General features: G+C 42.6%; 1 protein-coding gene across 2 annotated transcripts in view; it reads left to right on the forward strand.

The window, feature by feature from the left end:
- Positions 1–9,400, forward strand: part of Cenpe (centromere protein E) — a 67,293-nt gene extending 57,893 nt beyond the window's left edge. Inside the window, exons 43-46 of one of the 2 annotated variants that reach the window (XM_052730549.1) lie at positions 96–193; positions 5,893–6,073; positions 8,133–8,419; positions 9,037–9,400. In XM_052730549.1, coding sequence (XP_052586509.1) covers positions 96–193; positions 5,893–6,073; positions 8,133–8,419; positions 9,037–9,131 — 661 coding nt within the window. In that variant the 3' untranslated portion in view covers positions 9,132–9,400. The remainder of the gene's footprint in view (positions 1–95; positions 194–5,892; positions 6,074–8,132; positions 8,420–9,036) is intronic. The other variant, XM_052730548.1, reaches the window with a different exon arrangement.
- Positions 9,401–12,786: the final 3,386 nt, after the last annotated feature.

Below are 12,786 nucleotides of genomic sequence, written 5' to 3' on the forward strand. Positions count from 1 at the left end.
TCAACTTAGAAACCCTCGGCAACAGTTCTGTTTACCCTTCTTCCACTTCAGATCACCCGGACATTTACATATTTTCCTTATCTTACTCCTGTTAGAGTTCGCTCTATAAAAGCCACTGTTGAACATCAAAAAGAAGTGATAAGGCAGCTGAGAGAAAATCTTAGAAGAAATCAACAAGCCCAGGATACCTCAAGTAAGTTGAAGAAGACAGATTTTTTTTTCTCTCCTACAATATATCCCGACTGCAGTTTCCCCTCCCTCCACTTCTCCAAGTTTCCCACCACCCCTCTCCCCCAGATCCACTCCTCCTCCATTTCCCTAGAAATGAGCAGGCCTCCCAAGATCTTCACACATCACTCAAGTATTGACTTCTGTAAGAATGGCTCAATTATCAAGGGAAAACTTACTTCCCAATACAAACCAAACACATCCAAGGAGGTTTTAGCTATATGCATACAACTAAGAAATTCCAATGGCTGCATAATAACAGTGAATAAGTATTAGCTGATCTGCTCATAAATTGATACTACATTGATAATGACATGAAAACTGAAATTTGCCACAGACATAGTTTGGGGGTTGAAGGGTCGAATTTCTTTCTGTATACTCCTTGCAGTAGCTTTTTTTCTTTTCTTTTTTTTTTCTGTCATGTGCTTTGTTAGAGGAAGAATGCTGACTGGGTATTAGAGCAACTTTATGTACTAGAACAAGCATTAGCTGAAAATTGGAGGAAAGTCTTTGGACTGAGTGCCCTCGGTGACATGTGACATGTGAACTAACCTGACCTTCATACACACGAGCATCAAACCAGCAGGTGTAGGAAAGCACTTTGCGAAATCTAAATGCCCAACAAAATATAGCATATATGTGTTATGCTTATTCTCAAAAGAAAATGGAAAGGAGAGAATTAACCTCTCTGAGGAATGATAATTTGTCACCAAATACAAAGTAGTCAGCCCTGGAATCGTGTATGCAAGCCACACTGAACAGACTCAGTAGGTTGAATGTTTATGTCTATATGTGTAACAGTATCAAAATCGATTTGAGAGGAAGTAGTAGCCGTGTGGCAGGGGTTGAAGGGAAGAAAGGCAAGAAAGGAAGTGATGTAATTATATTAGTTTTTTAAATGTAATAGAAAATGACAATAGTATGTTAAATATGTTGTCTGGTATCTAATGTGGCCTGAACTTCCTAAGTGTCTATTGCAGTGATCTTGGTTCCTGACTGGAAAGTTTCAAAGGATAAAATAGAAGTGAGGCTTCTTTGTTACAGAAGGGCCAAGATAATAAGTATATACAAGGTGAACGTCCCTTATCTACAATTCCTGGAAACAGAAGTGTCTAGGATTTTGAACTTCTTAAGATATTGAAATATTTGCATTGTCAAAATGAGATATTTTAAGGGGTTTGACCCAAATTTAAACATAAAATTGATTTGACTTCACATGTACATTATGTGCATAGCTTTAAGGTATTTTGTTTGTTTGGGGTTTTTTTGGGGGGGTTTTTTGTTTGGTTTTTTTTTTTTTTTTTTTTTTTTTTGGTTTTTCGAGACAGGGTTTCTCTGTGTAGCTTTGTGCCCTTCCTGGAACTCGCTCTGTAGCCCAGGCTGGCCTCGAACTCAAAGAGATCCACCTGCCTCTGCCTCCCAAGTGCTGGGATTAAAGGCGTGTGCCACCACCACCACCACCACCACCACCACCACCACCACCCGACGCCTTAAGGTATTTTGGTATGTTCTCTTTTTTTTTTTTTTTTCCATATCCTTTACCCTCCCACAACTCCTAGATCCTCCCCCAACACACACCCAACTTTGTTTTTTCTTTCTCTTAAAAAACACAAAGCAAACACCTGTTTTGTGTTGGTCAGCTGTTCCTGAGCATGGGGCCTGCCAACAAGTGTGATTGGTTGATGTACCCAGTGTCATTCCATTGAAGAAAACTGATTTTTTCCCTCTCCCAGCAGCTATCAATTGCAAATAGCCTCTTGGTTAGGAGTGGGACCTTGTGCCCACTCTCTTCTCCATGCTGGGGTTTTATCTGGCTTAAACTTGTGCAGGTCTTATGTGTATCGTTACAATCTGAGTTCATACATGCCTCAGCCCTGTTGTGTCTCTACAAGTTTCCTTGGAGTCTTCCATACCTCTGGCTCTTACAGTCTTTCTACACTAGATCCCTGAGCTTGAGGAGTGGACTGTGGTACAGACGTCCCTCTGGGGCTGACTGCTCACAAGCCTCACATTGTCTGACACTGTCCAACTGTAGGTCTCTTAATTTAACCATCTACTGCAAGAAGCAGCTTCTCTGATGTGAGTTTAGCAGTGCACCGATTCTAAGGGTATAGTAGTATGTTATTAGGATTCACTTTATTGCTACAGTCATTTAGCAGAATAATGGTATTAAGTTTCCTCTGGTCCCATGACCTATCTAGTCTCAGATTCTTGATGTCATTGATAATATTAGGTAATATGGGTTCCATCTCATGGAACAGGCCTTAAATCCAGTCAAGAATTGGTTGGTTAGTCCCATAACATTTGTACCACTATTGTACTATGGTGGTTTGAATGATAATGGCCCCCATAGGCTCATGTATTTGAACACTTAGTCACCAGGGAGTGGAAATTCTCTATTAGAAGGAGTAAGGATTGGCCTTGTTAGAGGAAGTGTGTCACTGGGGGTGAGCTTTGAGATTTCTAAAGCCCATGCTAGGCCAAGCAGAGAGTAACCGATACCTGCACAGGAAATATTATTTGATAGCATATGATATCTAGTTAGGGCATTGTCTCCCCCATTATTTGGTAACTCCCATTTCAATTGCTTTGATATATGTGTGTATTTAGGAAGCTTCTTCAGATAACCATTTAGTGTTAGTTCCCATATTCCCTTCTCTACCCTGCCTTCCAGTTCCCTCACTGTTTAACCCTCCTATTCTGATTTCCCAGTCTCCCTTTATAGCACTGTATTCTATTTCCCCTTCCTTGAAGATTCCCCTTTCCCTCTGCTTCCTACTAGCTGCCTTAACTCTGCATGTGCTGAATGAAGCTCACATCTAAAGCCTAAACGCTACATCCACATGTCAGAGAAAACACGCAGTGTCTGTCTTTCAGGATCACCTCACTCAGATGACTGTTTCCAGCTCCATCTACTTACGTGCAAATTTCATGATCTCATTGTTCTTAACACCTGAATAATAATAACACTCCATTGTGTAAATGTACCACATTTCCATTATCCATTCATCAGTTGATGATATCTAAGTTTTTATCAGTTTCTATTGTGAACAGAGCATCAATGAACATGGATGAGCAACTACCTGTGTAGTAAGATTTAGCATGCTTTGGGTATATGTCCAAGCGCCGTAAAGCGGAGTGTTGTGGTAGATCTATTTTAATCTTTTGAGGAATCTCCACACTGGGTCCCATAGTGGCTGTACCAGTTTGCATTCCCACCAACAATGAATAAGTGTTCCCCTTTCCTGCACATCCTCACCAGCATGTGCTGTCACTTGTTTTACTAATCTTGGCCATTCTGACTGGTATAAGATGGAATCTCAAAGTAGTTTTAATTTGTATTTCCCTGATAGCTAAGAATTTTAATATTTCTTTAAGTCAGCGATTTTCCACCTGTGGGTCCTGACCCCCACAGGGATCACATTTTAGATATCTGGCATATCAAATACTTAAATTGCAATTCATTAACAGTAGCACAATTACAGTTATGAAGTGGCAATGAAATAATTTTATGGTTGGTGTCATCACAACATGAGGAACTGGATTAAAGGGTCACAGCGTTAGGAAGGCTGAGAACCACTACTCTGTTTCTTGGTCTTTTTTGTTTCATCTTTGGTAACTCTGTTTAGTTCTATACCCCATTTTTAAATTGGGTTATTTATTTTCTTGATGTTCAGGGTTTTTTTAGTTCTTTTTATATTCTAGATACTAACTTTCTGTCAGATGGACAATTGGTAAAGATTTTTTTTTTCCAGTTGCAAGCTGCCATTCTACTAGTATGATGGTGTCCTTTGCTGTACACAAGAGTTTTAGCTTCATAAGGTCTCATTTATTAATTGCTGGTCTTAATGCTCTGCTCTCAGGGTCCTGTTCAGAAAGTCTTTTCCAGTCCAGGCCTAGTCCCTGCTTTCTCTCCTGTCACATTCAGGGTATCTGGCCTTGTGTTGAGGTTCTCAATCCATTTGAGTTGAGTATTGTGCAAGGTGACAGATGCGGAACTAATTCCCCTCTCTCCCTGCAGCCCTCCAGTTTGACCAGCACTGTTTGTTGAAGATTCTGTCTTCTCCAGTGTGTAGTTTTGGCTTTGTCAAAACCCAGGTGTCCATAGGCTTGTGGACTTATATTTGGGTCTTCAATTCTATTCCATTGATCATCATGTCTGATTTTATACCAATACCATGCTGTTTTTATTACTATATAGATAGCTCTGTGTTATCATTTGAAATCTGGGATGGTAATAACTCTACCAGTTCCTTCATTATTCAGGATTGTTTAGCTATCTCAGGTTTTTTTATGTTTCCATATGACATTTAAATTATTTTTTTCCATTTCTATGAAGAATTGTGTTGGAATTTTCATGGAGATTGCACTGGTCTATAGATCACTTTTGGTAGGATGGACTTTTTTCACAATATTAATCTTACTGATCCATGAGCACGAGAGATGTTTCCATTTTCTGATGTCATCTTCAATTTCTTTCTTTAATGTCTTAAAGTTTTTATTATACAAGTCTTTTCTTGTTTGATTAGAGTTATTCCAAGATTTTTTTAGGAAGCTTACTGATTTTTGTATGTTGATTTTTGTATCCTGCTACTTTGCTGAAAGTATTTGTTAGCTGTAAAAGTTTCCTAGTGGAATCTTTAGAGTCTCTTATATATAAAATCATATCTGCAAATAGGGATACTTGGACTTTTCCCTTTCCTCTTTATATCCCCTTAATCTCTTTCAGTTGTCTATTCCTCTCAAAAAGACCTGGAACACTATATTGAACAGGAGGGAAGAGAATGGGCGTCCTTGTCTTGTACCTGATTTCAGTAACAATCAAGACTATGACTGTGGGGATGCTGTAGACACTCTTTATTATTTTGAGATATGTCCCTCCTATCCTACTCTCTCCAGAACTTTTATCATGAAGGAAGGCTGGATTTTGTCAAGAGCCTTTTCTGCATCTAATGAGTTGCTCATCTCTAATCCACTGGGACACTGGAATAGTTCTGATTTTCAGAGATGTCTGCCTGTATTGTACCTGAATGATAAAAATGACCATCACTAATCTCCTCACATATCTTCTCTGTCTCTTTAGTAAACTGCTGATGACCACGTGGGTTGTTAGATCAGTAACACCTCCTCCGTATTTATACAGTTTTGGCCACAATACTGACAGTTTTACTCTCATCTGGAGGTGTGTTTAGTTGAGTGTATGTTGAGCACTTGCAGTGTACTGAGTGACTTTGGGGCAGTCTCTGCACGACCTGCAGCAAGGTAGCAGGTGACAAGCCCCACAGGTGATTAGAGCATGGATCGGAGACTCAGGATAGCTCTGATTATAAAAGGCTGCTGTTGCTATAATGGGATGGAAGGTGCGGTAATGTGAGTATTGGAGGCAGATTTTGGGGAAATAAAGAATGATGGTCAAGTAGACTGAGGAGAAACAGAAAAGCAGAGATGACTTCTAGGAAATGGTTTCCATAGTGGCCTGTTGCAGTTTTTAATATTTCTTTTTTGAGCATCAGAGCTTATCTGCCTAGCTGGACATGGTGGCACATTGTTTATAGTTCCAGCACTCAGGAGATTGACGAAGGAAGATCAGTTCCAATCCAAAGCCAGCCTGGGCAGCACAGAAACAGAAGAATATCAACCTGTGTGTATGTTTGCCTCTTTCAGTGATATCAGAACATGACTCTCAGCCTTTGCGTAAACCTTTAACCTGTGGAGGTGGCAGTGGTATTGTACAAAGCACCAAAGCTCTTATTTTGAAAAGTGAATATATAAGGATGGAAAATGAAATTTCTAAGTTAAAGCAGCAAAATGAACAGCTAATAAAGCAAAAGAATCAACTACTAAGGTAAGTTCTAAGCCTGGGTGTGATGGTACATACCTTTAATCCCAGCACTCTGGAGTTCAAAGCCAGCCTGGTCTACATAGTAACTTTTTGGTCAGCCAAGGCTACATAATATAGAGAGCCTGTCTCAAAAAACACGGTGGTGGCGCACGCCTTTAATCCCAGCACTCGGGAGGCAGAGGCAGGTGGATCTCTGTGAGTTCGAGGCCAGCCTGGGCTACCAAGTGAGTTCCAGGAAAGGCGCAAGGCTACACAGAGAAACCCTATCTCGAAAAACCAAAAAAAAAAAAAAAAAAAACACACAAAAACAAACAAAAAAGAAGCCAAACAAACAAAAAAGGCCAATTTTGTTTACATGACATATCCTGTTTATGGCTACATGTGTTGGAACTATTTGCATTTATTTTCTGTAATTGTCAACCTTTCACTAATTTGAGGGAAAGCAATTTTTAGAGATTGTGTAATAAATGTTTATTTTAAAAGAAATGGGAATAACCAGGCAGTGATGGCCCATGTCTTTAATCCCAGCACTCAGGAGGCAGGGGCAGGCAGATCTCTAAATCTGAGGTCAGCCTGGTCTGCAGAGCAAGTTCCAAGACAGCCAGGGCTACTAAGAGAAACCCTGTCAAGAAAGAAAGAGAATCAGATGGGAATATCCTGGCTCCATTTCACATTTGCTGTTCATTAACTGTGCAGACTTGTCCATGTGGGGGCCAGAGGTCGGTGTGAGTGTCTTCCTCGGGTGCTTCTCCGGCGTGTTTTGAGACCAGGTCTCTCACTGATTCAGCTAACCTGGCTGACCAGCAAACCCCAGAGAGCTTCCTGCCTCCACCTCCCCAGCACTGGATACAGACGTGTACTATGCACCCAGCTTTTCTTTTAACTTGGATTCTAGGAATTAAGCTTAAGTACTTGACCTGCTAAACCATCTTCCCAGCTATTCTGAACTATTTTTAAGTAGGTCAAGAACCAGGAAATGAAGACCATTGAGAAGACAGCTTCCACAATGAAGCTGTATCCCACAGAGGACCGCGAGTCCATTATTTACAGGCCCTATTTACAGACAAACTGCAGCTCCTCCTACCATAGAAGAGTAGAATTTTTGTGCCAAACACTACTGATGGTACAGTAGAAGAAACTTGCACATTACGGAAGTAGAAAGGGCTAGTAGTCTAACTCAGTGGCAGAATGCTTGCCTCCACGCACAAGCCCTAGCTTCCATTCCCCAGCGCTGCAGAAATGAGTCACTGAATAAAATATCCCCAGCCAAAGAAGTTAACAACTACATCTTTTATACTGAGCAACGTTAAGCAAAAACAAAGGGCCAAACATTGTATGGCTGCAATTCCAGAACTCAGGAGGCAAAGACAGGAAATTCATGAGGTCAAGGCCATTAGAACTTACTGAGACCCTATCCCAGCAAAAACGATAAGCAGGGTATGGTTAACTTAAATTACATTTTGAAGGAAGAATCTGATCATATGCAGATAGATTCAGGAAGGTGAAGAAGTTGCGACCAAAAAAGTGAAGAGAAATTAGAATAGATGAAAATATACTTCTGTAAAGGTTCAATAAGCATTCTATAAACCTAACTACAGTAGCACATAAACCACTCAATGTTATAGACTCATTCAAAAACCTGAAGTTAAACTTTGAATTTTTTTTTTTAATTTTTTCAAGCTCCATTATCAAAATTTACTTTGTGTTGGACATTGGTGGCACATGCCTTTAATTCCAGCACTCAGAAGGCAGAAACAGACAGATCTCTGTGAGTTCTAGGCCAGCCTGGTCTACAGCCAGGGAAACACAGAGAAACCCTGTCTCAAAAAAACAAAAACAAACAAACAAAATTGTACTTTAGTTCTTCAATTTATATAGCTCCTTTTCACTTCTGAACCATGGAAGTAGTCTAGACAGAAAGCATTGGGGTGAAATTAAAATGCAAATGTAATAAAATGGTAAGTTTCGTGTTAGAGATTTTAGTAGGGTAGGGTTGTTTTTACATTTTCTCCATACCCACATTTGAGAATTGAGTCGTCTGCTCTTTCTGCTTCCATTCAAGTGAAAACCCTCAGTTCTCCAAGGAGTTTAAAACCTGGAAGGAAGGAAGCCTTAAAAAAGACACTTACAGAGAAGCAGCTCGTGAGAATTCTCCAAAGTCTCCTAAAGTGACTGGGGCAGATTCTAAAAGGAGACAGCACACACCTTCTCGGTGCAGGGAACGGAAGTTGCAGGATCCTGTGCCAAAAGAGTCACCGAAATCCTGGTTTTTTGATAACCGGTCAAAGTCTTTACCAGCACCCCATCCGATTCGCTATTTTGATAACTCCAGTTTAGGACTGTGCCCAGGTAGGTAAATGCACAGGTTGCTGGGTGTCACTGGGGATAGCACCGGCTTCATCTGCAGAGCCTGAGTCAGAACTCAGGTTCTGTTGTCTTGGTTACACAGTTACATGGTGTTTTCCAGACTTGGGTTCGCTCTGTTCCCTTGCCACTTGCTGTCATTGTCACAATTACAGAAGCAGGCATCTGACTTCACCCACTCAGTCTGTACCCAGCTCAGAGTCAGAGACGGCTAGTGGTCTGTGAAATGCATATTCCTGTAGTTCACCTTTATCTGTGAGAGATTCATCCCAGGACCTCCAGGGGACGCGGAAATCCTGGATAGCATAATCCTATGTACTGCTGGGGTTTTGTTTGGTTGGTTTTTGTTTTTTGTATGCATACAGATTATAGTAAAATTTCCCCTTTTCCCATTAGCATGTTCAAACTGCCAACATCGCTAGTGTTCTTCATGGACTATTAAGTAAAATAAGAGTTCCTTGTATACAAGCTTTTCCACCAAACACATGTGCCAATCACCCTTCCTTCCTTAACCGCCTGCTTCACTGTCCTTTCTGCTTCCTGCCGTGCTTGCCTCTGTGTGTACTTGAATAGGGTTAATTTGTCTTTATTTTCTTTGTCAGAGGAGCCAGCTGCTGAAGTAGAGAATGTGGATCCTAGGGCAGACCTTTGTCAGCCCTCCTCAGGAAGAGATGGGCCCGAGTGCAAAATGCAGTAGATGCCCCACCCACAGCATCCTTTGGAATGGCTTTCTTCATGTGTCTACTTCATGTGACAGTGATGTTGCAGTCCAACTTAATATCAGCCTAATTTTCACTCTGCCATTATAATTAGAAGATGGAGGAACAAGAAACTAATTTATTCCAGTTATTTAGAATAATGATACAGTACCTTCTGCTTGTATTTGTGATACTCCCAAAAATTGGACTGTTTTATTTATTTTTATATATTGAAAGAATAAAGTTCTTAAATCTTCAGGCTTTCCATAGCACAAAAATTAATGTAAAGCTTTGTTATATGATGAAACTTCCTGAGAAGATGCAACACACAAGTCTACTCACCCCAGATGGAGAGCCCATGACAGACCGAGTATGAATACCACCTGTGACTTCCCAGCCACAAGTTTGCTTTCTGGCTCACAGTGCTCCATGAACTCCATCTCATGGAGCAGGCCTTAACCAGAAGACTGTTGGTCTTCCCCATGACCGCCAAGCCACTTCTGCACAAGCAAATACATTGTACCTGGCATGTTGGTATTTTAGCACACATGGTCCATAGGAATGTTGATGACAGTTCACCAGCAACCTGCATGGCCCCCTCTGGCGCTGTGAAAGCTGTCTCCAGGTCAGTCCCAGCTTAGTTCTCCCTGTCTACATGGCCCCCTCTGGCACTGTGAAAGCTGTCTCCAGGTCAGTCCCAGCTTAGCTCTCCCTGTCTACATGGCCCCCTCTGGCACTGTGAAAGCTGTCTCCAGGTCAGTCCCAGCTTAGTTCTCCCTGTCTACATGGCCCCCTCTGGCACTGTGAAAGCTGTCTCCAGGTCAGTCCCAGCTTAGTTCTCCCTGTCTACATGGCCCCCTCTGGCACTGTGAAAGCTGTCTCCAGGTCAGTCCCAGCTTAGCTCTCCCTGTCTACATGGCCCCCTCTGGCACTGTGAAAGCTGTCTCCAGGTCAGTCCCAGCTTAGCTCTCCCTGTCTACATGGCCCCCTCTGGCACTGTGAAAGCTGTCTCCAGGTCAGTCCCAGCTTAGCTCTCCCTGTCTACATGGCCCCCTCTGGCGCTGTGAAAGCTGTCTCCAGGTCAGTCCCAGCTTAGTTCTCCCTGTCTGCATGGCCCCCTCTGGCACTGTGAAAGCTGTCTCCAGGTCAGTCCCAGCTTAGTTCTCTCTGTCTTGCAGTCATAGCATGCACATGCAGCGTCTCCAGGAATAGGGTCTTACCGTCTCGTTTTCATATACAACAGCAGTAGCAATAGCCTTTATGGTTTGTGAGGCCTAGAGGGCCCTTGCTCCATATCCTCACCAGCATGAGATGCCATTTGTGGTTTTGATCTTAGCCAATCTTAAGAGGTGTAAGATGGAATCTGAGTCTTTGATTGGCATTTCCCTGATGGATAGCCAGAAACTGGAAACAACCTAGATGTCCCTCAACTAAAGAATGGATAAAGAAATGTGGTACATCTACACAATGAAGTATTACTCAGCTATTAAAAAACAATGACATGAAATTTGCAGGCAAAACTCAGAAAGACAAACATGGTATGTACTCACTCAATTATAAGTAGATATTAGCTGTAAAGGAAAGGATGACTGTGCTACAATCCACAGACCTAGACAGGCCAGATAACAAGGAGGGCTCAGGGGATGCTTGGCTCTCCCTGGGAAAAGGAAATAGAATAGATGTCAAGGGTGGGAACAGAAGAAACAGGAGGTGTCGGTGCTCTGTGTTACAGGTCAGTCAAAGAAAGAGGGTCACTCCAAAGTGTAATTCAGGCTTAACAACAGCAACAGGGGAGCTAGCATCAGATGACCTGACTGCTCTGAGGCTTTGTCGAAGCCTCATTTATTGTTACACAAATTACACCTCTAGCAAGTCAGTCTCTGAATACCAAAACCTCTTATCCAGAGTTGTTTGAAGGAACCATTTGCCTAAGCGGTTCTCAGTCATGAGACCTGGTTTGCCAGGTCTTCTCAAGACTAAGTTATGCAAAGGCTCTGGAGTGCCTTCAAAAGAACAACTCGAATAAGAATCACTTACTTTAAACAAAAGATAGTTCAAAGCCTGGGTACTAGCACTCAGGAATTCAAGTCAGATGCAGTGGCTCTGTGGGATCTCAATATAGGAGGATCAAGAGGTGGGGTGGAGGGGGAGAGTACTGGAAGAGATGACTGAGCTAGAAACCTAGTGCAATGGAAACTCCCAGGAATGTACAAGGGTGACCCTAGCTAAGACTACTAGGAATAGAGGATACAGAGCCTGAACTGGCCATCACCTATAACCAGACAAGACTTACAGTAAGGGATTGGGATACCAACCCAGCCACAAAACCTTCAACCTGAAATTTGCCCTGCCTACAAGATGTGCTGTTGTACCCATTTCTCGAAACCCCCAGAGACCACCAAGGAGCCAATTTCTGATGCAAGCACATAAGGATCCTTTTATTCAAGTTCAACCTGGGCCACCACACGGCAGATGGAGGGAAATGCAGCAGCGGCCATGAGCCCAGGTGTAGAGAGTTTTTATAGGGAAAAACCACAAGCTGGGAATTGGCAACTTGGGGTTGGGTAGAAGGGATATGGGGTAAGGTGACTTTTTGAAACTATGGGTCTAGACTTTGGGCACAAAACCAATGGGGAACCACAACCCACTGAACAGGATTATCTGGACTGCTCAGCAGGATTATCTAGATATCTTCAAGGGCCATAAACTGAAGACAGGATGTCTGCAGGAGGAGACTGCTCTGTATCCTTTCGAGTTGTCATGGCACATTCCTAAGGTCCTTCCAGGAACTGAGTACAGCAGGTGGTCTGAGATGGTGGCCTTTCCCTAAGATGGAGCCTGTAAAGTCAAGTCTAGGTGGCCCTTTCCCTAAAATGGAGGCTGTAAAGTCAAGTCTAGACCTTCACAGTGCTGAGGTAAGGGTGGTGTAGAAATTGTGGGAATGGCCAACCAATGGCTGGTCCAGCCTGAGACCCATGCCACAAGATCAAGACCACCCCTGACACTACCTGGAGCACCAGGACACAGAAGATGGATAGATAGCCCAGAGACCTAGGCTAGAACCAAACACAACTGGCTGAAGCGTGAACCTAATTAGTCTTATTCAATAAAAACCTAGAGTCAGATATCGAAAGTGAAAGGTAAAAGAGAGAAGCAGAGCAGCCAGCCACCAGAAACTCCTTACCTCTATGAAATCTCAGACTGAATGGGTGAGATCCTGTCTCTATGAATCCTCAGACTGAATGGGGCTGAAATCCTGTCTCTACCTCCCTAGTGCTGGGATTAAAGGTGTTAGCCTCCCATGTGCTAAGATCAAAGGCATGGTCCTCCCAGGCGCTGGGATCAAAGGCGTGGTCCTCTCAAGTGCTGGGATTAAAGGTGTGAGCCACCAACGCCTAGCTCTGTTTCTCTTTTAGACTGGTTCAATCTCTACTGCAGCCCAGGGTGGCCTTGAACACCTGAACTTCCTGCTTCCTCAGCTCAAGTGCAGAATTAAAGGTGTGAGCCACCACTGCCTGTCCTCTATGGTTAGTGGTTAGCTCTGCTCTCTCATCTCCAGGCAAGCTTTATTTGTCAGGATACAAATGAGATATCATACAACAGCTGGCCAAAAGAAGTCAATGCCTTGCCCTTCTCTCATGTTCCTTCTGCCTT

This window comes from Peromyscus californicus, unplaced genomic scaffold (genome assembly GCF_007827085.1).
Source record: "Peromyscus californicus insignis strain IS unplaced genomic scaffold, ASM782708v3 Scaffold_9__1_contigs__length_137607984, whole genome shotgun sequence".
Classification (NCBI taxonomy): Eukaryota; Metazoa; Chordata; class Mammalia; order Rodentia; family Cricetidae; genus Peromyscus; species Peromyscus californicus.